We start from the raw sequence: 23224 nt of genomic DNA on the forward strand, positions 1-23224 counted from the left end.
ATACTTCTGTTTTACTCTAATATTTCAATTGTATGCAAGATTACACTTTATTTTCCATATGTTACAAGGGCAAATGTACTTTTATAAATATGAACTTATGGTTGACAACCATAACAATACATACATGTGCCCCATTTGGTAACTGAAAAGATGCGTCTATTTAACTTTTACACCGGTGTTACGGTTCAATTAGCTGCCGTGTAAACTGGTGACTCGTTTCCGCATGCATTCGTAGTTGCCGTCGTTACAACCAACCGCTATTGACAACAGGATGCTGCAATTTAAACAACGTTTTTTTAATTTTCAATGTAACAAAAAAACATAAACAACATTTCATGTTTTTAAACAACAGTTAAAACTATGACAAACACGGTCGAACTGGGCTGGAGGTCGCCAGGTAATGGTTTAGCCGTAACGCCTGCTAGGTTAGAAATGTGTAGCATTTACCTGTTTTACCCTTTTATTCAACAGTAGTAGTAGTTCTTCTCGATCTTTGACACGTGTAGGTCGTAAAAAGTCTACGATAGGTATGAGTTGAGGTCGGTTATCAAATCGTACGGGACGTTATAGACATTTTGCTAGCCAATGTTTCGTAAAGTTTCGACTGTTGAAGTGAGCTCTGTGCTGTAGGTATCCTTGGCCAGATAATGACGTCACGTAAGCGGTTAGTTGTTGACGTGATTTAAAAATATTTTATTTTTTATTTTTTTAAATTATACACTTATATCTACGTGTCTGTCGCCCACACTGAATCTCACTTATTATGTCACCCCACGATAGTTTTCTGTTTTTTTTTGTTTTGTTTTTTTCCTTTGGCGGAATCGGTGTTTGTTTCAGCTCGAGGTGATGTGCGCGCGCCGATACGGTACTGTCAAAACGCGCCACTTTTAAAGTTAAGGTAAGCTATTAAACTGATGTAGGACTACCTCGTTCATAATACAAATTATATCGTATTTTACTTGTTAAACTACATTGAAACTGTTAGCAAATGTAACTAGCTGGTTGACCTTCCTGATATTTTTATGTTTAATCTAAATTGGCTGTAAAATGACTCCAGCTAAACTGCTAAAGTGATAGCATTCACTGACACTGCAGGCCTGTGGGAGATGTCAACACATTGTTGTGTTTGTCACAGGTGACAGGCAGCTATCTTTAAATGTCAACATGATGTTCTACACCCAACTCTTCACGTCCAAGCGGGGGCCTCTAGCCAAGATTTGGTTGGCAGCACACTGGGAGAGGAAACTCACAAAGGCCCATGTATTTGAATGCAATCTGGAGACAACCATCAGAGATATAATTTCTCCAAAGGTAGGTCTGAACGCATCCCTGAAATACACCCCAGCTTTGAATTTTGTCTGAGATGTCGTGTTTTGTGTGATCTTTGCAGATGAAAATTGGTTTGCGGACATCTGGTCATCTGCTTATTGGTGTGGTCAGGATCTACTCCAAGAAAGCAAAGTATCTCCTCGCAGACTGCAATGACGCTCTGGTTAAAATTAAGATCGCATTCCGGCCAGGTAAAACATCCTGTTTTGTTAATGAGCTGTATGGTTCACAACTTATGGGGCGCCGATTGTATGGTTGCACACACTACAAATAACAACAACATTCCTCCACATTTAGCCCTAAAAAAAAAATCACTTTTATTCACATTTAGAGAAAAAGATAATTTCATGGGCAAATATAAATGTTAAATATTATATCTAAATGTTAAATGTTATATATAAATGTTAAAAACACATGTCTTGATTCTAAATATTTAGCAACGATTTCTAAATATTTAGCAACGATTTCTAAATATTTAACTAAGATTTCTAAATATTTAGCTAAGATCTCTAAATAAACTTTTGTCAAATAAAACTGTTCATTGACGGCGAAAATAAACGTTTATATAAACATAATACAATTCGAGTTTTAACCAAGTTTGCACGTTTTTATTAAATGTAAAGTGGTTCTCCTGTGTAAATTGGGCCAAAACCTGCACTCTGAAAAAGCTTGCTGCACTTTAACACTGCAAAACTTGGCTTACTCAGCAATCTAATTACAAGCATAGGAGCACATGGGATGCTGAATGTATTATACTAATCACATAAACCTGAGATTCTTGGGTTGCAAACAAATAAAAGTGATACTGTCTAAAACAGCAGTCCTGCAATAAGTCCTACCTTCTTGTAGGTTTTAATTTTCCCTGTTTGTTGAACGAATACAGTTATTTGTTGTGGCTTGTGTCATTCATGCTGGTTGTATTGCGTTACACTTGAATTTGCTTCTATTATTTTTCCTTTCCTTATTTATCACAATGAGGATAGACTAAATAACAGAGCACCACCAGAGGGGGACAGACGCATAATTACCAAACTGACTTAAGTGGGGAAGGAAGCTCAATGCAAAAATGTCTATTTTTTTTCAATTTATCTTTATGTAAAATATCACACAGACTGAATAACCTCACAGTGTAGAGACTGAGTGTAGACACACAAAAATGTGTTGACATCTGAACTAATGTGTAAGATCCTGAAGACTGAATCTCAATATTTATATGGCCACCAGATATGTCCTAAAGCCTGTAAAAGTGACAGCACACTGCCTGTAATTTCTTTCTCTATTTTACTACATGTTTACAGAAATACATAGTAACTAACACCACTTGGTAAATGTTGTACCTATTTGTTTCTTTCTCTCTCTCTCTTTTTCAAAACCCTAGGTCAGACAGACATGCCCGTGGAGGGGCTTGAGGCCACGATAAAAGCTATTACCTTGATTGAAGATTTCACAGCTTTTGATGCCCAGCTGCCTGCTCCGAGGTACAAAGCACTTAAAGTCTCAAAATTAAGTTTACATCCTTTAATGAGGACCATTACTGATGTGTAGTTATATTTGTTTGTTCTGGGAGTATAACTTCCCCTTTTGTTAACAATTGGATCATTCATCCTCTATGTCTTTAAGTCAAACAAACAGGTATTCTGTCCATGTCAAAATAATGTTCTCTTCCTGCTTGGACACAAGCAACAAAGATATCGTCGACCACTTTTCACTGAACCAGTGTCGAACAGAAGAAATCACTCTGAAAGAGGAATTTGGAAGTGGCTTTCTGACCTTGGTAGATTTTGGTAAGAACTACTTTTTATCCCTACATCAGATGTGATTAAAGTTATAGCCAATGTCCCTTGTTATTGTTTTGAGGCTTTTGGTATAAATATTCATTTGTTTTGACATTAAACTTACGTGTGGATAATTATTTCATTACAGGGAGAATAATCTGAGTAATTATGTATCTTTGGTCAACAACTCTCACAAAAAAACTCTCTCTGATGTACGTCGCTTTGGATAAAAGCATCTGCTAAGTGAATTGTAACATTGTAAAAAGAAAATCAATATTACATTATACTTACAAATGTTTTCATGCAGACAAAGCCTGATTTATCTTAACCTTTGTTTGTATTCCATTGTTGTTATTCGTAACCTTTCCTTTATGTCAACAACAATAATTCATGTTTTTGGGGCTAACATGTGCAGACAGGGAAAGCAGACTGAATGTATTTAGAGATGGAATAGTATATTTTTGGCTTCTGGTCTTTTCAGGGAATTTGTTCACAGTAACAAAAAATCACAATGTCACCATGCTTCCATTTTAAAACATGTTTTCTGTTCAAAGCCAAATACTTATTCTACATTTGTAATTTTTTCCTCACTTTTACTTTGTGCTGTGTACTTTCATGTGTAGGAGATGAGTCCCAAATCCACAAGAATGGGCTGCTGGATATGAGCTTCCAGAGCCTGGTTCATCAGGAGGATGCTTTTGGGGATGAAGATAGAGTATTTGACTTACTCGGTAATGGTTGTGAAATAAATATTTCAAGATTTTTGCCTAAAAATTATATTTAAGCCTTATTAGCTTCATGCAATGAAAATAAACAATCCCTGTATTTTTGACTTCCCTAACTGGAATTTGAAGTGGGCTTTAAACAATAATAATATTTTCAAAACAGTACAATGGATACATAATATTAACAAATATTGCAGAAGTCTGAACAAGAAAACTAGATTTATGGTTAATTGCTTAAATGTGTGCCATAATTGTATGTGCGTAAACTTAAGTTCAAAAAGTGACCCATCTGAGACTTGGACACCAAAGTCACTTACAACTAAAACATAGAAAGTTTCCCTGTAACTTGCCCCAGTTTCCCAGAAGTGTTTTCAGTTTGTTGGCAAGCTTAAGAGCAATGTTCTGCTCCAGCTGTGAAATATTTGACCTCACGACTTGAATTAGTTTTCATAAATGCATCATTCGGTCCGGTCTCTGGGGGGCTCGACAGGCGCAAAAATTCAACACTGACTCAACATCCTACAAAGGACCAGTTTTCGTGACAGAGTTTTTTAGGGATTCAGCCTCTGGATTTTGACAAAAAGAATAAAAAAGTGTTTGACACACAGCAGGGTCTGATTGATCAGTAGCTCTTTATTTCCAGTAGTTGATTCTCATTATACTCATTCATAAGTCATATAACAGAAAAATCTCCTTTCTTCTGCTCTAAAGCTAAGCCTAAATTATGTAAATGATCATTCTTTTGCTGCCTTTTTAATATCAAATATAACATGGATGAAGTTTTCATATTTAATGGGTCTGTAGATTTCCTGAGAAACCCCAGTGATCCTGAGTCCACCAACTTGATCCCAGAAGAGCCTCAAAATGAAAATCCAGAGATCCCTGCACTCAGTCGTCAACAAGGTACATTCAAGTCTGTTGTCTTTTACTCATCAAGAGAGGAAAATGTGCATTAAACCATACTCAAAAATGGCTCTTTTTGTTTTCAGATGCTCAGAAAATAGAGGTTGAGACCCCAACACTGAATGAGACCACCCTGCTGACTAATGCAGAGACAGCCTTTGCACTTGATCCTGTGGCCATCACTCGTACGATCAAACAACTTTCAAACTGTGTTCCTAACTGTCACAAATGTGCTCTATAATATAAAGACATTTGTGGAAATGTTGCTACTAGAGCTGAACTCACCCACTTAATACTACGGCTGTCATAATCCTTTATATAAATTGCCAAGAGAACCAACAATATTAAATGAAAGGATCGATCTGCAATAAAATCAAAATCTTGCTCTCACTTTTCAGCAAACTCATCGAGGAAGAGGGGGAAGAGGAAACGCAAGTTGGTGGTAGACCAGAGGAAAGAGCTGAAGAGTGAATTTATGAGAGCGCAGCTCACTGACTATTCAGATCTGGTCACCCCGCTGGACATGGCCCCGCCCACTCTGCCGCTCATGCAGTGGAAGGAGAACGGAGGAGCAGCAAAACTCTTAACACAGCCATGTTCCAGCATAGCAGCTCCACAGATAAAGGAGGTAGAAAGATCAACACATTGATGAATAGTTGGTTTAATCATAAAAAATTATATGTATATTAGAAAAGCATGGAGAAAATGTATGGCACAAATAAGAAACATGAATAATTAGTATTGCTCCTCGAAAGACTGACTTGGTGATAGTTCCTGAACAACTACAGCATGGTTTTGTTTCTACAGGGCAGAAACAACAGACTAACATTCACATGCAAAGTCACACTGAAGTAGGACTCAAGAGTTTTGATTATATGCTTAAACCCTGAGTTTAATTCCATGTCCCCAGTGCTTAACACTCTATGGCATCGACGTTATTTCTTTGGCACAGTGTGGATCTGCAGTGACAGGCTGCCTGAACGCTGCAGGGAGATTGTCTGTTTTAGTCACGTCCCACCAGGCAACACTTTCATGTGATGCTTTTGTCAATAATGTGTTAGAGGATTTTAAACTGTCATGCCAGACGTAAGTTGCAAATATCTTGAAACTTATGGCTGCACATTTAGTTTGGCTAACAATGCTAAACTGACCAGCATGGTCAGATCATAAACTATAACGGGTGTACTTCAAAAACATATTTAGTTAAACTAGGCTATTTTGGGTCACAGGGCAGAACTACAAAGCCAGATGCACACATGGTTTGAGGCCAATACATTATGCCATTACACCACTTATCAGAAGTGAGCATTTAAGTTATTGCATTTCTTATCATAATATATCATTTTCCTTCTCAGCTCTTTGCCAAGAGTGTATTCCAGGTGAAACGTTCCAGTGTGTGTGAGGAGGCTGAGGTCATGTGTCTGGATGGACAAGAATGTAGGAGCTTGCATGAAAATATCTCACTTTCAATGTACTTGATGTTCTATCTTCTGTTCTACCTGCTCATGTCTTTTGTCACAAAGCAATCTGCATTATTTCCTGGTACAGCTCAGAGGGACATCAGTGCCTTCACAGAAAGCATCAGTGCCGTAGATTCATCAATGGATCCTGAACAAGCACACAACACTGACCTGACGGTCCTTGCTCAAATGAGTGACAGCCACAGTGAGGGACACGCAGAGCATGCACAAGTAAGCATTAGCATGTCAGGTGAAGACACAGTATGTACACTAGATTGAAAAAAAAAATATATATATATATGCATGATGGATTTCTGTCTTCTATTTTTTTATCTGTGGTTTATAATCTTTGCCAGGATGAAAACATGTTCGAGTTCACTCAGCCAGAACTTCCATCAGAAGACTCCATGTTTGTCCATCCATCTTTGATGGAGCAGGATACTCAGACAACTTCTGTCCTCACTCAGGTGCTTGTGAACACACACACACACACACACACACACATACAGTCACAAATAGAAACAGATCAGGGAATTATTCTCTGTTGGACTTCACATTTCATCCACCTCATCTTTGGAACGAAATTAAACTAATAGTGGATGTTTTATCTCCAAGAATGGGTTGTACAGCGGGTGAGCTTCATTCTGTCATTGTTTGCCAGATGGACTGTATTAATTTCCCATGCTGCCTTGGAGATGTGCCCGGCATCACTGACTGAAATATTGTCCCTTTTCTAACCTCCAGTCTATGTTGGACAGCCAGGACTTTGAGGAGAGGAAGATAACCAAGCGTGTACAGAAGCTTCTCAGCACTCTCAAAGTAAGGAGCTAAAAATAAATGTTCAAGTGAAAGAGTCACACTAAAACCAACCAAATCATCTTCGATATATTTGGTTTATGTTTTTAAAACCTGACTGTTGTCTGCATGTGAGGCAATGTCTCTGCTCTATTCCCGGCTCTATTGGATGGCGGATAAACATCTATACTCTCAGTGGACAGGGATTAAAAAAACAGGAGGGCTAGACAGGATTAGAGATGACGCTGGAGAAATGACATTTATATGTGTGTGTGTGTGTGTGTGTGTGTGTGTGTGTGTGTGTGTGTGTGTGTGTGTGTGGCAGAGCAACAGCGACACCACGTTCAGTCTGAAGGCACTCTGTGAAGGTGGAAGTCGCTGGAAAGCCGCAACTACTTTCTTCTGCCTCCTGGTCCTGAAGAAACAAAATGCCCTTCACCTGCACCAGAGCGCACCGTATGAGGACATCTTTGCCACACATGGACCAAAGTTCTATGATTAGACGAAGATCATAGAAAATATTTCAGAAAACGACAACTTAGGTTGAGGGGCAGTTTTTGTTCTACTTGATCTGCCTCACTACAAGTAGCACATGTTTGTGTACCTCTGTCAGTTTGATTTGAATTCCCTTGAATAGAGTTATCTGTAAATAGTATAAATAACTTAAAAGGAACAATCTCAATTTTTATTAATGTCACACACATTGGTATGTTTTCTGTGTGTCTCTAAACTTGTTTGTTCTTGACACTTTTCATTTGTGAAAAATTCGGGGACGTATAAATGAAGGACTGTTGTCTAAACCTCGTTGTCAGACTGTTTTTAGTCTTTCCTGATGTTAAACAGTTGCTGATACTAGATTTGAGTTAAACAACTCTAAGCATTTTAAAACTACGTATAATTGTTGTTGCATAATGTTATTGTTAAGTTCTTTCAGGAGTTAAATTTCCTGTGTGTTCAGTTAGCGTTTTGTTCAACTTCCCCTTCTATTTATTGTTAACATTTTTACAACCAAAAAAAGTTTATTTAAAATTTACTTTTATCTAAGAGGGGACAGCTAGGCAGACATTTCATTATAAGAAAGTTTTAATACTGGTATTAATAACTTCTGTATTACAAAGTTGTTTTAAATGTCGACTTAAATATCTCGTACCTATTTGAAATCTAACCAACTGAATATAACTAGATTGTTTTTGTTACTTCAGTTTGGGATATGACAGTACAAGTGTTCTAGCGTTCTCGTGGTCTGAATATTCAGTAAACTGTTCTTACTTCAGTTCAGCACTGAGCTGTTTGCTCAGCGACAAATGAACTAACCAGAGCAACATTATACAATGTTATTCTTGTTTGCCTTAAACTTGAAAATGTTTGTCATCCATATTATTCTGTGCTCAGTGTAGGCCTTCTATTTTTATATCAGCACTTTATAAATGACAGTAGGTAATTGCACCTTACTCAGACTACATGCTCAAAAGGAAAGACTTGGAAGGAAGTCTGTGGCATTCCCATTTTCTACTTCTTGGAGTTCATTATGTGAAAAGTCTGACAATTGAAGAGTTTAAACCAGCCCATTGTTTTATTTTTCTATAAATGTCATTATTGCTTATGGCCTGTGTCGTTGTGGATTATATTAAAGCGTGTATGGTTTTATGTATTTTTATTTGAAATGAACAAAGTTTGCTCTTGCTGTTCCTCTGCACGATCATCCATCATATGAGATGTGAACATGGTGTACCAGTCCAGCTGGACCTCATCACTCCACCTCCTGTCAGTGATAGAATACAAAGAGCTCTCTAAACAGGATCTAACACAACCCCATCCATGTAAACACCGTCAATAAACCCTAATGTGCAGTTGAAGTCCTGCCACATGAACCATTATTGTAATCATTAGTATCCCCTACTGTCTCTTTAAGAAGCAGCGATGCAGCAGACGCAGTTGCCTCATTTCATCGCCGGGCTTCATGGCTGCAGGATGGACTCTCATCAGCACCATCATCAGCATCTCTTCCTCCTGCTGCCACCGGGGACTCTTCTTCATCCAGCAAGTGTGGCGGGAACAGAGGCTCTTCTGCGATGCACAACTTCCCCCCTGCTGAAATGGTAGCGTTTCATCCATCACTGTTATTGTAGGCTGTATCTGTGTTTTGCGCGCCTGTAGCTCCCGGTATTTGTTTTCAGATTCACGGAACCGGTGTTATCCTAGTTCAGTAACCGTATGTAGGACACAGCTGGGACTGAATGTGTTAGTCAGCTGTTTGTGAAGGAAGAAGCAACCCGGGCTGCGTCTTTCCTTATGGAAAGTACCTGCTGGATGTCCTGTTTGGGGACGCCTCTGCTTTGTACTCTGCTGGAAAAAAAAAAAAACAATGATGCGACTTTTTTTTTTTTGTAGTTTTTTTTTTCCTGCTGTAATCACCAGCACACCAGATGCAGCCTGCTTATCTAACACTGCTTCACTGTAGGCGACAGATGTGTGAAATCCTGCGATGTAATACCACAATGATTATTCAAGGACAAAGCGTCACGTCCCCGCACAGTATGACAAGATATTTACTCTGAAAGATCCCACTGAATTTGTCATTTCGACGTCTATAGCTGCTTTAACACAGTTTCAACCTCCTCCAGTGTGCAGCTCGCCTCCACAGTAAACACCGATCCTCACACTTACGTAAGATGATTGCGTATTTCTCACCAATAACGTACTTGCCACTTGTTGCGCAGACTGAAGAGAGGGAGGTGAGATTTCCTGTCTCTGTCTCATTGTCCTAGAATTTATATATAGGACTTACTGATATTCGTTTAGACTGATTTTCATAATCAGCACAGTAGTAGAGGTCTGATGATGTGTCTGCAGCCTCCTCAGAGATTTATCCAGGAGCTGCAGGTACATTTTAGGACAGATCAGCAGGTTCCCACCAGAGCTGCAGGAAGCAAGGATATCTTAGAAGAAGGATGGGAACAATTTGTCCTTTTTAATGTTTTGCTGGGAAATAGAAGTGTGCTGGGTTGTGTAACAGAGTCACCTGGTTTTTTAGAAAATCTTTCTCTCTTGAGCAGCGCATTGAGGTCACCGAGTTCATGTCCTCCTTTTTTAGCCGGATTTATTTTCTAAAGTCAAGAATCCTTTAAAAGCAGTTGATATTTTACACACATTTTCCAGGATTAAGACTTTGATTTGTTACTTTTTACATCAACAAAATATAAATAATTAAATGTTAAGGGTTGGCTATCTAAAAAATGTTCTGACCATTTTCTCTTTTAAAAACATGTAAAAAATCTCTCCAACCCCAGTTAGACAAGATATCGTCAAAAAATCAAAGTCCAGATTTTAAAACAATAAATATATAGGGAAATATCTGGAGGAATAATTATTAAATAAATAAAAATAAATGTTTTCTATAAAGCATTCAAAACTCCAATGTGGTTACAGTTTGGGTAACAAGCTGTAAAGTACAGGGTGATTTTTTTCATCATTTTATTCCAGATAGTTTGAAAAAGGCATATCTGTGAGGTTATTTTGTTGAGAAAATAACACACTATAGAAATGACCAGTTAACCTCATCCATCACAGGTTCAACTCCTGACCCTCATGTCTACCCCACTCTCTCCACCCCACATGTCCTGTCTCTCTTTAGCTGTCCTATCAACAAAAGGCACAGACGCCCCAAAATAATGAATAAATAAAATGATAATAGTCTGGACATAAAACTCATGGCTTTAGTAGTCCTAAAATCCTCTACAGCGCTCCCTCTAAGGAGTTACACAATGTCCCAAAAACAGTCCTAAGACTTCTTAAATTGACTCTGGGTAGGAAATGATCACATCTGACTACTGGTATCAGCCACCACATGTCACATGTCTTAATGTCTGTCCTTTGCCCTCAGTGTATGTGACAGTTTATCATGTTTTTCTGCAGCTCTGCAGACAGAGGACACAGCTCAGAGTGGCAGCTGCACTGACTGTGAACTCACTGTGTCCCCTTTGTGTCAGCACAGAAAGGAGGCTTTATATGCTGCTGGCCTAGACTTTTTTATTAATTAGAGTTTGACTATTGTCACTGACTTCCAGTAAAGAAGCACATAATGAGGAGGAGCAGTGTGCAACAAATTGGTAGGGAAAACCTTGCTTTAATGAAAAGTTGGGATTCATTTATTGTGTCATTTGTAATATTTTTGTTGTAGATTATTTTTGAGCAGATCTGCTGACTCCCCTCTGAAATGTTTATGTGACGGATTGTTACAGTCCAGTTGTGAGGGTTCCTAGCGACCCTCTGTAGAGGCAGCAGTGGACAGGTTGGAGGTCCCTCGCACATCAATGTCTCTCACTCCGAGTCGAAAGCCCAGCTCCTCAGGTCAGCGCAGGTACTGTTGCTTTCTTCTTACCACTTCATTTTAAGCATTTATAATGCAAACTATATTTGATAAGTGTCGTCTAAACAGTGTATTTTGTATCTCTTCCTTCAAAGGCGTTCGGTGGAGACCAATGTAGGCAGTGGGCGGTGTTCCCACAGTGACTCATCCAGCACTCACACCTACCCTGGTCGAGTTAGGACAGCAGATGGCAGTCCCACAGCCCGGACGTATCCAAGTACACCCAGGTAACATTAGCATAAAACACTCCACTTATTTCCTCCTTCATAAAACCTAAAGCAATTGCAGTGAGGAGGAGGAGGAGGTGGACAGGCTATAACATTAAGTATGAACACGACTGAGTGAACAGTGTTAGCCATGTGATAGAGACTGTGACCTCTCCCTGGGCGTTAAAGCTGGGCCGACTCCAGCAGCTCGTCTGCTTGTCTCATCCACTCCCACTGACTGTATAAGTTAGGATGGATAAAATTAGACACATTTTTCAGTCTCATGCAATCCATTTAAACAACAGCACAGCATACAGCCTAGTGGTTGGCTTGTGCAGCCCCATGTGCAGAGACTATGGTCCTCAGGACAGACGTCCCAGGTTCTAATCTGACCTGTTTCTACTTTGTCACATTTCACTTCCTTCTCTCTCTCTCTCTCTCTCTCTCTCTCTCTCTCTCTGATTTCTGACTCTATCCACTTTTCTATCTCTCAGTAAAAGGCAAAACATTCACAAAATGTAATCTTTTTAAAAAAGAGTATAAATCCAGCATGTTTTAGTGTTTGGAATGAAATCAGAATCTGTCTGGTTTACATTTACTTCTTTAATATCCGTTCATACCTGTGTGTTCCTTCAGGCGTCAGGCAAAGCACACAGCGTGCAGCGACAACCATGGGATCAGGACTCCAACCCCGGAGCAGTACCTCACTCCTCTGCAGCAGAAGGAGGTGTGTATACGACATCTACGAGCCAGGCTGAGGGACAACGTGGAGAGACTGCAAACCAGGTGAGTCCTTCTAACCGTCCGGCTCTGGTTTTGGAAAGCTTTGCCAGGTTGTGCTGTAAAAGGTGAATAATGTTTATTTATTTTACCTAAAGTGATGCTCGATGGCGGTATCCTTAAATAACAAAGTTTGATCTACGTAGGAGGAGTCCTATTTGCTTCCATGCTTTAATGATGTAATTGACTTTTCTTTTATTCCTTACCAGAGACTGTGAAATAGACGACTTGAGGACACAGCTGTACAGGATGCAGGAGGACTGGATTGAGGAGGAGTGTCACCGGGTGGAGGCCCAGTTGGCCCTTAAAGAGGCTCGCAAGGAGATCCAGCATCTTCATGAGGTGATGGAGTCAGTGCGGTCTAACATAGGTGTCCGTGAACAAGACCCGCATGATCCTAAGCCTTACTCAGGTTTGCACGGAGCTCGGCCGGGGGGAAGGTCTCGCTCCTGTGGGTGTTCCCCCGCCAGCACATTGAGCCGCAGCACCACCCACACCCGCATGAGCAGTGAGGCTCTGCAGTTGGAGCGCAGCCCAAATGCTCCTGAGTCCAGCCGGGTGTCTCGCCCAGCAGGACAGACACACCTGCTCCTGGAAGCGGCTCTCCTGTCAGAGCCGCTTCCACAGCAGAGTCACATCCGGGCCCCCCCTACTGTGCCGCGCTCTGCCACTTTCGAAAGACTCTGCAGCGGGGGGGCCATATTACCAATCTCGCACTCCTGCCACTCTCTCAGTAGCAGCTGCAAGTGCAGCGGCCACTCCTACCTACCCCATCACCACCTGTTCCTGCACTTACCTCAGGAGGAGCCCCCACAAACAGCTGCAGCCACTGCTACGCCTGTTTCTGATCCCATCCCCACTCCGAGTCCGGCAGCAGAGAGGAAACCGGAGGTGCGTTCTCAGGCCTGCAGCCCCACCATGACCTGGCTGTGTGAGGAAACTGCAGCAGAAGAAGAGCTGAGCATCATTTCTCTCCCCACAGCAGCAGCCACCCCATCAGAAATACAGCTAATCCCATCATCTCTACCTGCTGTTTCCCCCACCGAGCAGCGATACAGCATCGAGCCGCTTCCAGCCGACCCACCAGAGGATGACAAAAAGAAGCCAGCAGAGCCCCACACTTGTCAGCCCCACCCTGCAGCTCCAATGCCTTTACAGCAGGAAGCTACAGTACTGCAGATAGACGAGGACAATACAGATGAAAGTGAAGGCACAAATGAGGACAGTCCCCCCCCTCAGCTCTGCCACTGGAGCCGATACTTCCTCGTAGATCTACTGGCGTTGGCGATGCCAGTGGTCCCAACGATGGCTTGGCTGTGTCGGGGAACCCCGCGGGAAGTGATGCCCGTATATCACATCGGCTCCCTGCTGAGAGGGTGCTGTGCCGTGGCACTCCACTCGCTGCGCCGCCGGGGTGCAGGCAGGGGATGCAGGCCTGCCAGCATGAATGGAACCACATCAATATAAGACTTTCTGCTCCATCTGACATTAAGAATACAACTCCCAAAGTGTGCAGGCACCGCCACAACAATGCTAATCTTCCTTTATTACATGTTCGCCTTTGCCATGTGTTCAATAACTCCTCTTATTAAGATTTTTGAGATTTTACATTACTCCCTTGTGATTTTGTGGTCATGCCTTGCCTCAGAGTGAGATTAGTTGTACATTATTAAACACTTTCATTACTCAAGTAAAATTTACTGCTTCTGCCTGCAGTTTAAGTGGTTTTCTCTGTATCGGAATTTGCATGTAGCCCGCGGTTTGATCGGGTTCTCTTGCTTGAACTAAAAAGTCCCTTTTTGGATTTAGATGAGCCATCCTCTAGGCAAAGACACACTAGACACTATTTCAGGAGTGGAAATGAAAAGGGACAGTCTCATTCTCTTTTTTCATCCTCACATGTTTTTGAAGTGTGATTATAGAATGAGAGAGTCATTACCTGTATGTGGAGACAAAGATCTATAAAACCAGTAAGGTAAAAAAAATAAACTGCCTGTACTTTTATGGCTTATTCAGAAATTGTTAATAAAGAGCAGAGTGAATGTAGGCAGCATAAATGATTTATCTTTGTCCTTCTTTTCCCTCCATGAACATGCTGAATATGAAAAAAAAAAAGAAGCAGAGCATGTGCATCAAATCTGGTACTCAGGTGCAGAACAAAGAGATCATTGATCTTTTTGCCAATAAACTTAACATGGGAGAGTAAAACTGCAGACTCGATGTCTTTTATCCCTCTGGGACATCTAGAAAGAAGCCTGCAGCAGCTTTGTTTGCACTTATTTGGATGAATGCTGTTATGCTGAGATCGTTTTATTAGACAATTAACTTTTTAAGTCATTACTTTGAGAACGGTACTCGTTATTTTGAGATACTATCATTTTTTATTAGATACTAACTCATAATGACTTACAGGATCTTTTTTTTGCCATCACAGTGGTTGAATAGGGCTTCCATTCTGAAGGACTACACCCACCATGTGTTCAAAATAGTTAATCATTTACCCAATCCATAGTACTTCTGATTGAAATAAAGAATGAATCCATTTGTTTTCTAGTGTGCTTTAAACCCTTAATTCATAAACCTGCAGGGTTTATACATCCCTCTTTAAGGGAATGTTGTCATTAAAAAGTGGCATGCAGCTTTCCAAAAGGAAGAACAGCAGAAGTTAGTGTTAAAATTACTCTTTTAATGTGTTTAGAGTAAAGAACAGACCTTTTACAACATCCACAGCTTGTTACACACAACTCCTTCAAATGAAAACAATCACAAAGCCCATAATGTGCCTACAAGTCTCTTTGGGGGAACTTACCATGCAAGATTAGAAACCTTTCCACAAGACACCAAATCATTTCCCCACGACTCCTTTTGGCAGAAAAACAAGTTTACCCTCAAAAGTCTTGAAAGCAATCAAGTAAAATGTCAAGTTGTGAACATTTCAGCAACAGTTGTTCATTCTTATAAATTAAGAACTGATGCTTCAGTATAGACGAAGACGACTCTAAATCTGCAAAGACTGTAGGCTGTTCATGGCAATAATGTGCTTGATTCATGAATCCCTGGTTACAAACTACTCCATACTTTGAATTGAGCTCGATGACACGTATCACAAAAGGTAATTCATAGAAATATCGTTGTCAAACACCTTAGTCTTACTTTAATTCAAGAGAATTCCTTACCCGCAAATCAATACAATTTGAGTGTAAAGGCCACTGAGCCACAGGAATGAGTTTGATTAAATATTTATGACATGTATTTAAAACCTGGTCCTGATGGCTGACACTTTTTGTCCATTGTAAGTCAAATAAAAAAAAAAAAAGACATCACCATAAAAAATACAAAGCAGAATATGACAAAATACATGGGATGGCCTATGACTTATTACAGAATGGAATCTAAAGCATAGCATGAAGGATAATTCTTTTTAAAGCAAGTGACGTAACACAATTTGTATCTAAACGGAAAGGAGAGTGAACTTGTGACGCTATAGACATAGGTCCTATGCGGGGATCAAGAGCGAGAATCTTCTGTTGACATTTTTCCTCCATGTTCCCAAGATAGGAGTCAACCTGCGGTGACAAGAGAAACGGTTCAGTGATGGAGGAGGTGCAGGAGGGGATTACAGGATCTAAACACTGAAGCTTCTTATGCACATACTAATTCATCTCTAAACACCACTAGATAAATGACAATGTCTGAATGACTTGTTACTACAGATGTAACGATACCTCACAATGTTTTTAGAATCATTACAATTATGGACAATTTAAATCAATTAGACAAATAATTAATTGAGATGCTACATGCATTGGTGTTTAGTTTTGCCTTTATTAGAGAGGACAGCTGAAGAAAGACAGGAGATGTTGGGAGGAGAGAGCGGGGGATGACATGCAGCAAAGGGCTGAGGTCGGATTCGAACCCATGGACGCTGCAATAAGGACTATAGCCTCTGCACATGGGGACTATAGCCTCTGCACATGGGGCACGCGGCGCCCCATGCATTGGTGTTTTAAGGATTTGGGATGATGATGATCAACAGGTTGTAGTAACCCAACTTTTCAAAAACCTCAATGAAAGGTTAAAGTAAAAATGTGTTTATTTTAAAAGTAAATATACAACCTCAAAAGTGAAAAACAATTGTAAGGGGTCTGATAGGTAAACTTCCTCCTTACCTGACTTCCCTCCATCCATAAACATCTCTACCCATAAAAGCAGATCTCAAAACTGGGTCACTTTAAAAATACCAAGGGTCAGGACTGAATGGAGAAAGACTGGTTTTAGTGCTGCTGCACCCATGATGTGGAACAACTTTCAAATGACCGCTAAGTTGCTTTCCCTTGTATCATACCGTGTTTCTAAAGAGCTAGAGCCTGAACTACTAAAGGAAAGTACTTTCAACTTCTTTAAAATGTGACTTTTAACCATAGCATAGGTTTGCAAGAATCAGTGTGTTGATGAATGTATCTTTAAATATGTTAACTGTGTTTTATAGGTTTTTTCTTGATTTATCTTTTACTGTATTGCTGCAGGGCATCCTTGGAAAAGAGACCTTGGTCTCAGTGGATTATCCCTGCTAAAAATAGGATTCACAAGTAAAAGACTGCATTGTCAAATATTTAAAACCAAGGTCATAATATTCAGAAGTTGACTTCAGTTTAATTTATTTTTTAAATTTAGGAACCCTACAAAAAAACCAACTAAAATCTTATTGGGAACCCGGTATCTTTAGTCAAGTGTGTGATTTACAATAATAAATGTGCATGTGTAAAATCTAATGTATACACAAGGCATGTATAAAAAGGCTATCACCTTCACTTTAAGATAAAAGTTATAAATAGTTTATGAAAGATAAAATCCCCATCAACCCTGGAGGAGAAGGATGATACAGAAACTGTTGAACATTATGGACAATAACATGCATCCCTTACACAATCTTGTGTGTGAACAAAAGAGTGTTTTTAGCGAGAGGCTGCAAAAAGGACAGATTTAAAAATACTTTTTAACCTACTGCAATTGAACTTTATAACGACTCCCCTTTAAGTAAGGACAGAAGCCTGAGCTGCATATATCAAACTGTATTTTGTACCTGAATATTTGCACACTTGACTGCTTTTTTATAATAATTCTTTATTTATCTATCATACTATGCACTGGCAGAGCTACTATTTTGTACTGTTATCTATGAGTAACAGCTACTTATGCACATGGCCCATCCATACCACTTTTTTTATCCTGGCTATGTATTGTGGGCTCATGTTTTCTTTTTGTATGGGTGGGATATGCATGTATATATGCGTTTGTATGTATATATGTGTTGAGTTGTGTGTTTGTATGTATGCTGGCTGCTGGAGCACCTACATTTCCCTGCTGGGATGAATAAAGTATATCTTATAATTTAAAACGTGCCTCATTTTCACAAAACATGCTGCACATAATCATGTTGTTGGTATTAATAAAGTCGAGACTTCTCACCCTGAAATCTGAGTGGAATTTAAACAAAGCTGAGTGCACAAGTTTCAGACTTCCAGGCTTATCAGCTCCACGTCGAAGGTGAGGGTGGCGTTAGGTGGGATGATTCCTGGGTGTCCTTTGAGGCCATAGGCATAGTCTGGAGAACAAACCAACTTTGCCCGCTGACCTACACTCATCTGTGACAAGAGGGGGGGAAAAGACTATTATCAGACCTCTGATTTAAATAACAGGTAGTGCACAAAGTATCTAACATTGTAAAGGGAAAAAAAATGCATTATCCAGCTTTTATAATGTCCAGAATGAACATTTCAGTGTACACAACAAACTGCACCTGGGCTACTCCTTCTTCCCATCCACGAATAACCTCCTGTTTTCCAATCTTAAATTTGAAGGGCTTTCCTCGGGACCTCGAAGAGTCAAACACTTTTCCATCTGCCAGTGTGCCTGATTTAAAAAAAAAAAAAAAGTGAAAAAAAAAAAAAAAAAAGTGAAAAACATTTAATGAAACAGCAACAACACCAAGCTGCCAGGAGCTAACTAGCTTAGCTCACATTAGCATCATGGGACCGGGTGAGCTAACGTTATGTGTGGGTTACAGACAGCAGCTAAAGCACCGTTAGCTTCACACTTGACTCGTCCTTCAGCTGCCCCGAGAATGATTGACGTGTTGACGTGTGTGTGTGTGTGTTTGATTAACACGAAGTTATCTCAGAAATAACACATTTAGTGTCCAAATAGCTCCATTCAGTAGCCTCAGTACTCACCGACATAGTGCACCACGACACACTGCCCCTTCTTTGGGAATGTCCGTCCTGCAGAAAAGGAGATAAAATAGATAAAAGTGTGCGCGATAATGAAACGCATACAGTGTGTGAGTCACAGAAGAGTTAAACGCTGTTAAAGGCAGTTTATTCGCACCATCGCCTGGAGTTAAGGTCTCAATTTCTACTCCCATTTTTTCGTTTCGGTATCCTTCCTCTCGACCACCCGACAATGCGAGCGGAAGCAGGAGGCAGGAGGCGGAGGGCGGCCTCCTCACGAACGGGGGGAAATTAAAATAAAAAAAAAATCCCGCACAACCTCATAAATATTATAAAAATAATAATACAAATTTTAAAAAATTGTTTTCTTATTTTTTAAATTGTTTTGAGGGGGGGAAAAACCCCACACAAGCTCATCATAAGCATTATAAAAATAATAATAAAAAAATAAAAAAATTGTTTTCTTATTTTTTAAATTGTTTTGAGGGGGGGGAAACCCCACACAGGCTCATCATAAGCATTATAAAAATAATAATACATTTTTTTTTATTGTTTTCTTATTTTTTTAATTGTTTTGAGGGAGAAAAAACCCCGCACAAGCTCATCATAAGCATTATAAAAATAATAATAAAAATAAAAATAAATTGTTTTCTTATTTTTAAAATTGTTTTGAGGGAGAAAAAACCCCGCACAAGCTCATCATAAGCATTATAAAAATAATAATAAAAATAAAAATAAATTGTTTTCTTATTTTTAAAATTGTTTTGAGGGAGGAAAAAACCCTGCACAAGCTCATCATAAGCATTATAATAATAATAATAATAATAATAATAATAATAATAATAATAATAAAACAAAAAAATTGTTTTCTTATTTTGAAAATTGTTTTGAGTGAAAAAAATAATTGTACATTTTAATGTCTAATAGCCTATATTGTCATGTTTTGGTCTTATTTAGTTTTGTATTTCAGTGTTTACTGCAGGGGTGGGCGACTGGCGGCCCGGGGGCCACATGCGGCCCCCCATCAACCCTCAACGTGGCCCTCAGGTCAATTTTTACACATCAATTAATTGGAAACATGAAGAAAACATGACAAAAATTTGCCATGACATGAAAACCAGAAATATGTCCATAATAATGTTTGATCACTGGTTTATATTGAGTTGTTCTGTTTTTCTTAATAGCTTGATTGGAGTTTTTTTTTTTGTATTGTCCATTTAGTTTATTTTATTGAATTTTGCATTTCTTAATGGTGAAGAACGGGGGTAGGACTTGACAAGCCTAGGCTTCTTCCTATCCCTTTTTGAACGAGTCAAATGTGTATTATATTGAAATTGGCTTTTTATTTTATACAGATTTTTATTTTTTTCCATTTGTTTATTCATTTTCATCTATTTTTTTAATCGTTCGAAATAAAGAAGAAATGAAATTAAAAAGTTAAATTTGAGACATAATTGACTGAAATCGTTTTTGTATTCTACAATTTGGCCCTCTGGCGGTGAGAATTGAATGAATGTGGCCCCTTGCTGTGACCAAAGTTGCCCCAATCCCTGGTTTAGTGCATCTGTGTGTTCTAGTGTGTTTTGTTAGACTCTTGAGTTCTGTGTGTCTTTAGTGTTTCATGATTTATTCTGTATTGTCCGCAGGGTTTCTGGTCTTGTGTTTCTTCCTGCCTTGACTGCCCTGATTGTCTTCACCTGTGTCGTTAGTGTCACCTGTGTCTGATTACCCCATGTCTATTTAGTCTCTGTGTTTCTTCCCTTCTGTGTCCCAGAGGAAGGAATGAACACAAGACAAGAAACACTGAGGACAACTACAAAATAAATACATGAAACACTGAAGACACACAGAACTCAAGAATGAACAAAACACACTAGAACATAAAGAAACACAAAAAAAAACTAAACTAAAAAAGACCAAATCATGACATGTAATCAATCAATCAATCATAAATCTAATTTATGGAAAGCCTTGACTGATGTTTGAAGGTCTAACAGACAAGTGTTTGCAGCAGAGTAACATGATTCAAGGCACTTCTTTCAGGAATAGTGAGAAATTCTGTTTATTTGATGGATTGCCCCTTGAGATGAACCATCCCGTTTTCGAGGGGGTCCAACACAAAAACAAAAACACAACAGTACAGTGTGATACAGACAGTCAAGGACAAAATACACACATAAACATAAAGGCTCTCAAACACCCATCCGCCCACGTATCCCTCCCGCAAAGCCACAGCATCCACACAAAATCATCAAAATCATGTTGGAGCAATATTATATGAAGCCTATATTTACAGGGCACTCGCTTGCACAAGAGTTTATTTAAAAAACAGAAACATGATTAATTTCTGGTTCATGAAGCCCCTACGAAGTTATTATGAACAACTCTTGTTGGAAGACAACACAGGAGAAAAAGTAAACAGACTTGTTTCCCTTTCAAAAAATATTATTTTACCTTTTAGCAATGTTGTGTTGTGGTAACCCTGTGGAATAACCTTAAAAACAGTCTTTCTATAACTTTTTAGACATACAGCCCCATCATTGTGTGAATAATAATATGGATAGGAGCCAGATGAAGTGGTTCTGGCATCTGATTAGGATGCCTCCTTGATGCATCCCCAGTGTGTTCCCGGCATGTCCCACTAGGAGGAGACCCTGTGGTAGACCTAGAGCTTGCTGAAGGGAATACATGCACTGTAAAAAAAACTATAGTTGCTATAACTTAAAAAAGTTGTTCATTCGTTAGAATGTTAAGTTAACTGAACTTAAAAAGATAAGTTGAGACACATTTGTGATTATTCCAAAGGAATACAATTGTCTAGTCAAATTAACTTGACATCAAGTCACTTGGACTTAAATCTTTAAGTTAACAATTCAAATCACAATTCAGTTCCTGTGTAGTTAAGGCAAAATGGTCTTTCAATTTCTTTTGTCTTGAAATCTAAAATTTGAATACTTAATCAAAAGTTGAATCCAACTAAAATATTAACTTAAATGAATTCATCAATTTAAATGGAATATATATTTTTATTTTAGTTAACTTAAATCAGTTTAGTTTATAAATGTTCAGTGATTCTCTTTGCTTTTGTGGAAACTTTCAACTTCCTTTCAAATAACAATAATAAAAAAAGGTATCATCTCTACAGGTTATTCGTTTTATCAAACCAACTTAAAAGGAAACTTCACCCGTTGAAACATGAATCTGTATTGACATTGGGCCATATATGTAGTAGAAGTGTGAAATAAATTTTTGAAGTTGGTGCCTTCTTGGCCGAGAAAAGGTAGAAAGTTTCTTTTTGGCTCATGTGGATGAAAGACACCAAATCCCAGAATGCACAGCACCGCAGGTCGCTCCCACTAAGGTCCTCTAGTTCAGAATCAGAATCAGAAATACTTTATTAATCCCAGAGGGAAATTCAATCGTTAAAGTTTCTCCAAAATATACAATATAGCAGAAATATAGTAATAAAAACATTTACAGACATATTTACTTCAACACGAGGCCATTTCCTCAACTGATTCTGAGATTTCTTCCAGAATTGATCTTGGAAATTCCTGGCAGAAAACAGACTCTATGTCTGTGTCCATAGGCAAACAGTGAGAGCGCCGACACTATCAGTCTGCCCCAGCTCGAGCCGGCCCGGGCTCCTCGTCCTCACCGCCTCCGACAGGTAGGCCTTATGTCTCGGCTGCTGAGCTGGCCGTGAGACGGTTGCTGCCGATAGGCCAGTCTTGTGTCGTGGCGGCCCCGGCAGCCAGCAACCGCAGCAGCCAAAACACAACACCGGCCTGACGGCAGCAGCCATTTCACCGCTATATTTATATTTTTTCGCCATTATCAGCTTTCTCCATAGAGCCTGTTAGCATAGCTTCCAAGCAATATGGCGGACGTTAAGTTTAGATTCTGGGAGTGAGTTCCCACCCACTGATCTGTGATTGGTCTGTAGCTTCAGTGGTCGAAAATATGAGGAACTAGCGTTGTAGTTTCACTCCGCTAACCGCAACAGCTTCCAATGACGCAAAAATCGCCATTTTACGTCACTTGAAGCTCCTTATCAGACTTAGAAATACAAAGATTTCCCATCTCAGGGGAAAATGAGGGAGGGATACACGACCATTCAAAAATACCACCAGGCTTCTAATGATACAAAGATTAATGCAAATGGGTGAAGTATCCCTTTAAGTTCTTCAATCTTTAATAGCAGATCAGATCAAATAGCACAAATCTAAACATTTACAAATGTGTTTATCTAAAATACTGTGCTAGCTTGTTTATCATTTACCATTTATCGATCACTTTTCTCAGCACTTTCAGATGCAACAAACTTATAAAATCAATAATTTACACATTTAATGTTGTGATCTTAGTATGGGAAAACAAACACTTCAGAAAAGATCTGAGACAATGTCCAATTGTATTTCTTGGCAGCTTTCAGAAAACTCCCAACCCCAGTGTAGTGTGCTGGTGAGAGACAGGGTGGTTCGGGAGAAATCTTGCGAACCACAAACAATTCTGATCCGACTGTTAAGCAAATTATTTGTCTGTATTATCTCTACAAACTCCATTTCCCTTTTCTTCTTTCTAAAATTGGAATTCAATTTCAACCGACCTTGACCCCCTGGAGAATTGTTTTGACGACCTCCACGACTTTT

General features: G+C 39.3%; 3 protein-coding genes across 3 annotated transcripts; 2 read left to right on the top strand and 1 right to left on the bottom strand.

Annotated features, from left to right (window-relative positions):
- The first annotated feature begins 1142 nt into the window (after window positions 1-1142).
- Window positions 1143-8771, top strand: rad21l1 (RAD21 cohesin complex component like 1). Its single transcript, XM_029277590.2, has 13 exons — window positions 1143-1311; window positions 1391-1520; window positions 2708-2807; window positions 3010-3113; window positions 3728-3835; window positions 4634-4732; window positions 4819-4917; window positions 5131-5360; window positions 6088-6169; window positions 6281-6423; window positions 6549-6659; window positions 6937-7011; window positions 7313-8771. The coding sequence occupies exons 1-13, from the start codon at window positions 1165-1167 to the stop codon at window positions 7487-7489; spliced, it is 1605 nt and encodes a 534-aa protein (XP_029133423.2). The 5' UTR covers window positions 1143-1164; the 3' UTR covers window positions 7490-8771.
- Window positions 8772-8932: 161 nt separating this feature from the next.
- Window positions 8933-14550, top strand: LOC109986933 (syntaphilin). The gene is made up of 5 exons (XM_020637813.3): window positions 8933-9086; window positions 11229-11347; window positions 11452-11583; window positions 12199-12348; window positions 12552-14550. The coding sequence occupies exons 2-5, from the start codon at window positions 11301-11303 to the stop codon at window positions 13807-13809; spliced, it is 1587 nt and encodes a 528-aa protein (XP_020493469.2). The 5' UTR covers window positions 8933-9086; window positions 11229-11300; the 3' UTR covers window positions 13810-14550.
- A 457-nt stretch (window positions 14551-15007) lies between these two features.
- fkbp1aa (FKBP prolyl isomerase 1Aa) lies at window positions 15008-18836 on the bottom strand. The gene is made up of 5 exons (XM_020638091.3): window positions 18730-18836; window positions 18576-18623; window positions 18143-18255; window positions 17812-17987; window positions 15008-15908 (listed from the first exon to the last, which is right to left on the bottom strand). The coding sequence occupies exons 1-4, from the start codon at window positions 18764-18766 to the stop codon at window positions 17856-17858; spliced, it is 330 nt and encodes a 109-aa protein (XP_020493747.1). The 5' UTR covers window positions 18767-18836; the 3' UTR covers window positions 15008-15908; window positions 17812-17855.
- Window positions 18837-23224: the final 4388 nt, after the last annotated feature.

The sequence above is a fragment of the Labrus bergylta genome, chromosome 12 (genome assembly GCF_963930695.1).
Source record: "Labrus bergylta chromosome 12, fLabBer1.1, whole genome shotgun sequence".
NCBI lineage: Eukaryota > Metazoa > Chordata > Actinopteri > Labriformes > Labridae > Labrus > Labrus bergylta.

Bases quoted from the DNA above. Each gene is read 5' to 3' on its own strand.
- rad21l1 (XM_029277590.2), top strand. From the start codon at position 1,165: ATGATGTTCTACACCCAACTCTTCACGTCCAAGCGGGGGCCTCTAGCC. The intron at 1,521-2,707 runs GTAAAACATCCT...TCAAAACCCTAG, and splicing joins TAAGATCGCATTCCGGCCAG to GTCAGACAGACATGCCCGTG. The intron at 6,660-6,936 runs GTGCTTGTGAAC...TCTAACCTCCAG, and splicing joins CAACTTCTGTCCTCACTCAG to TCTATGTTGGACAGCCAGGA.
- LOC109986933 (XM_020637813.3), top strand. From the start codon at position 11,301: ATGTCTCTCACTCCGAGTCGAAAGCCCAGCTCCTCAGGTCAGCGCAG. The intron at 11,348-11,451 runs GTACTGTTGCTT...CTTCCTTCAAAG, and splicing joins AGCTCCTCAGGTCAGCGCAG to GCGTTCGGTGGAGACCAATG. The intron at 12,349-12,551 runs GTGAGTCCTTCT...ATTCCTTACCAG, and splicing joins GTGGAGAGACTGCAAACCAG to AGACTGTGAAATAGACGACT.
- fkbp1aa (XM_020638091.3), bottom strand. From the start codon at position 18,766: ATGGGAGTAGAAATTGAGACCTTAACTCCAGGCGATG. The intron at 18,624-18,729 runs GTGCGAATAAAC...CCTTTTCTGCAG, and splicing joins GACCTTAACTCCAGGCGATG to GACGGACATTCCCAAAGAAG. The intron at 18,256-18,575 runs GTGAGTACTGAG...TTTTTAAATCAG, and splicing joins TGTCGTGGTGCACTATGTCG to GCACACTGGCAGATGGAAAA.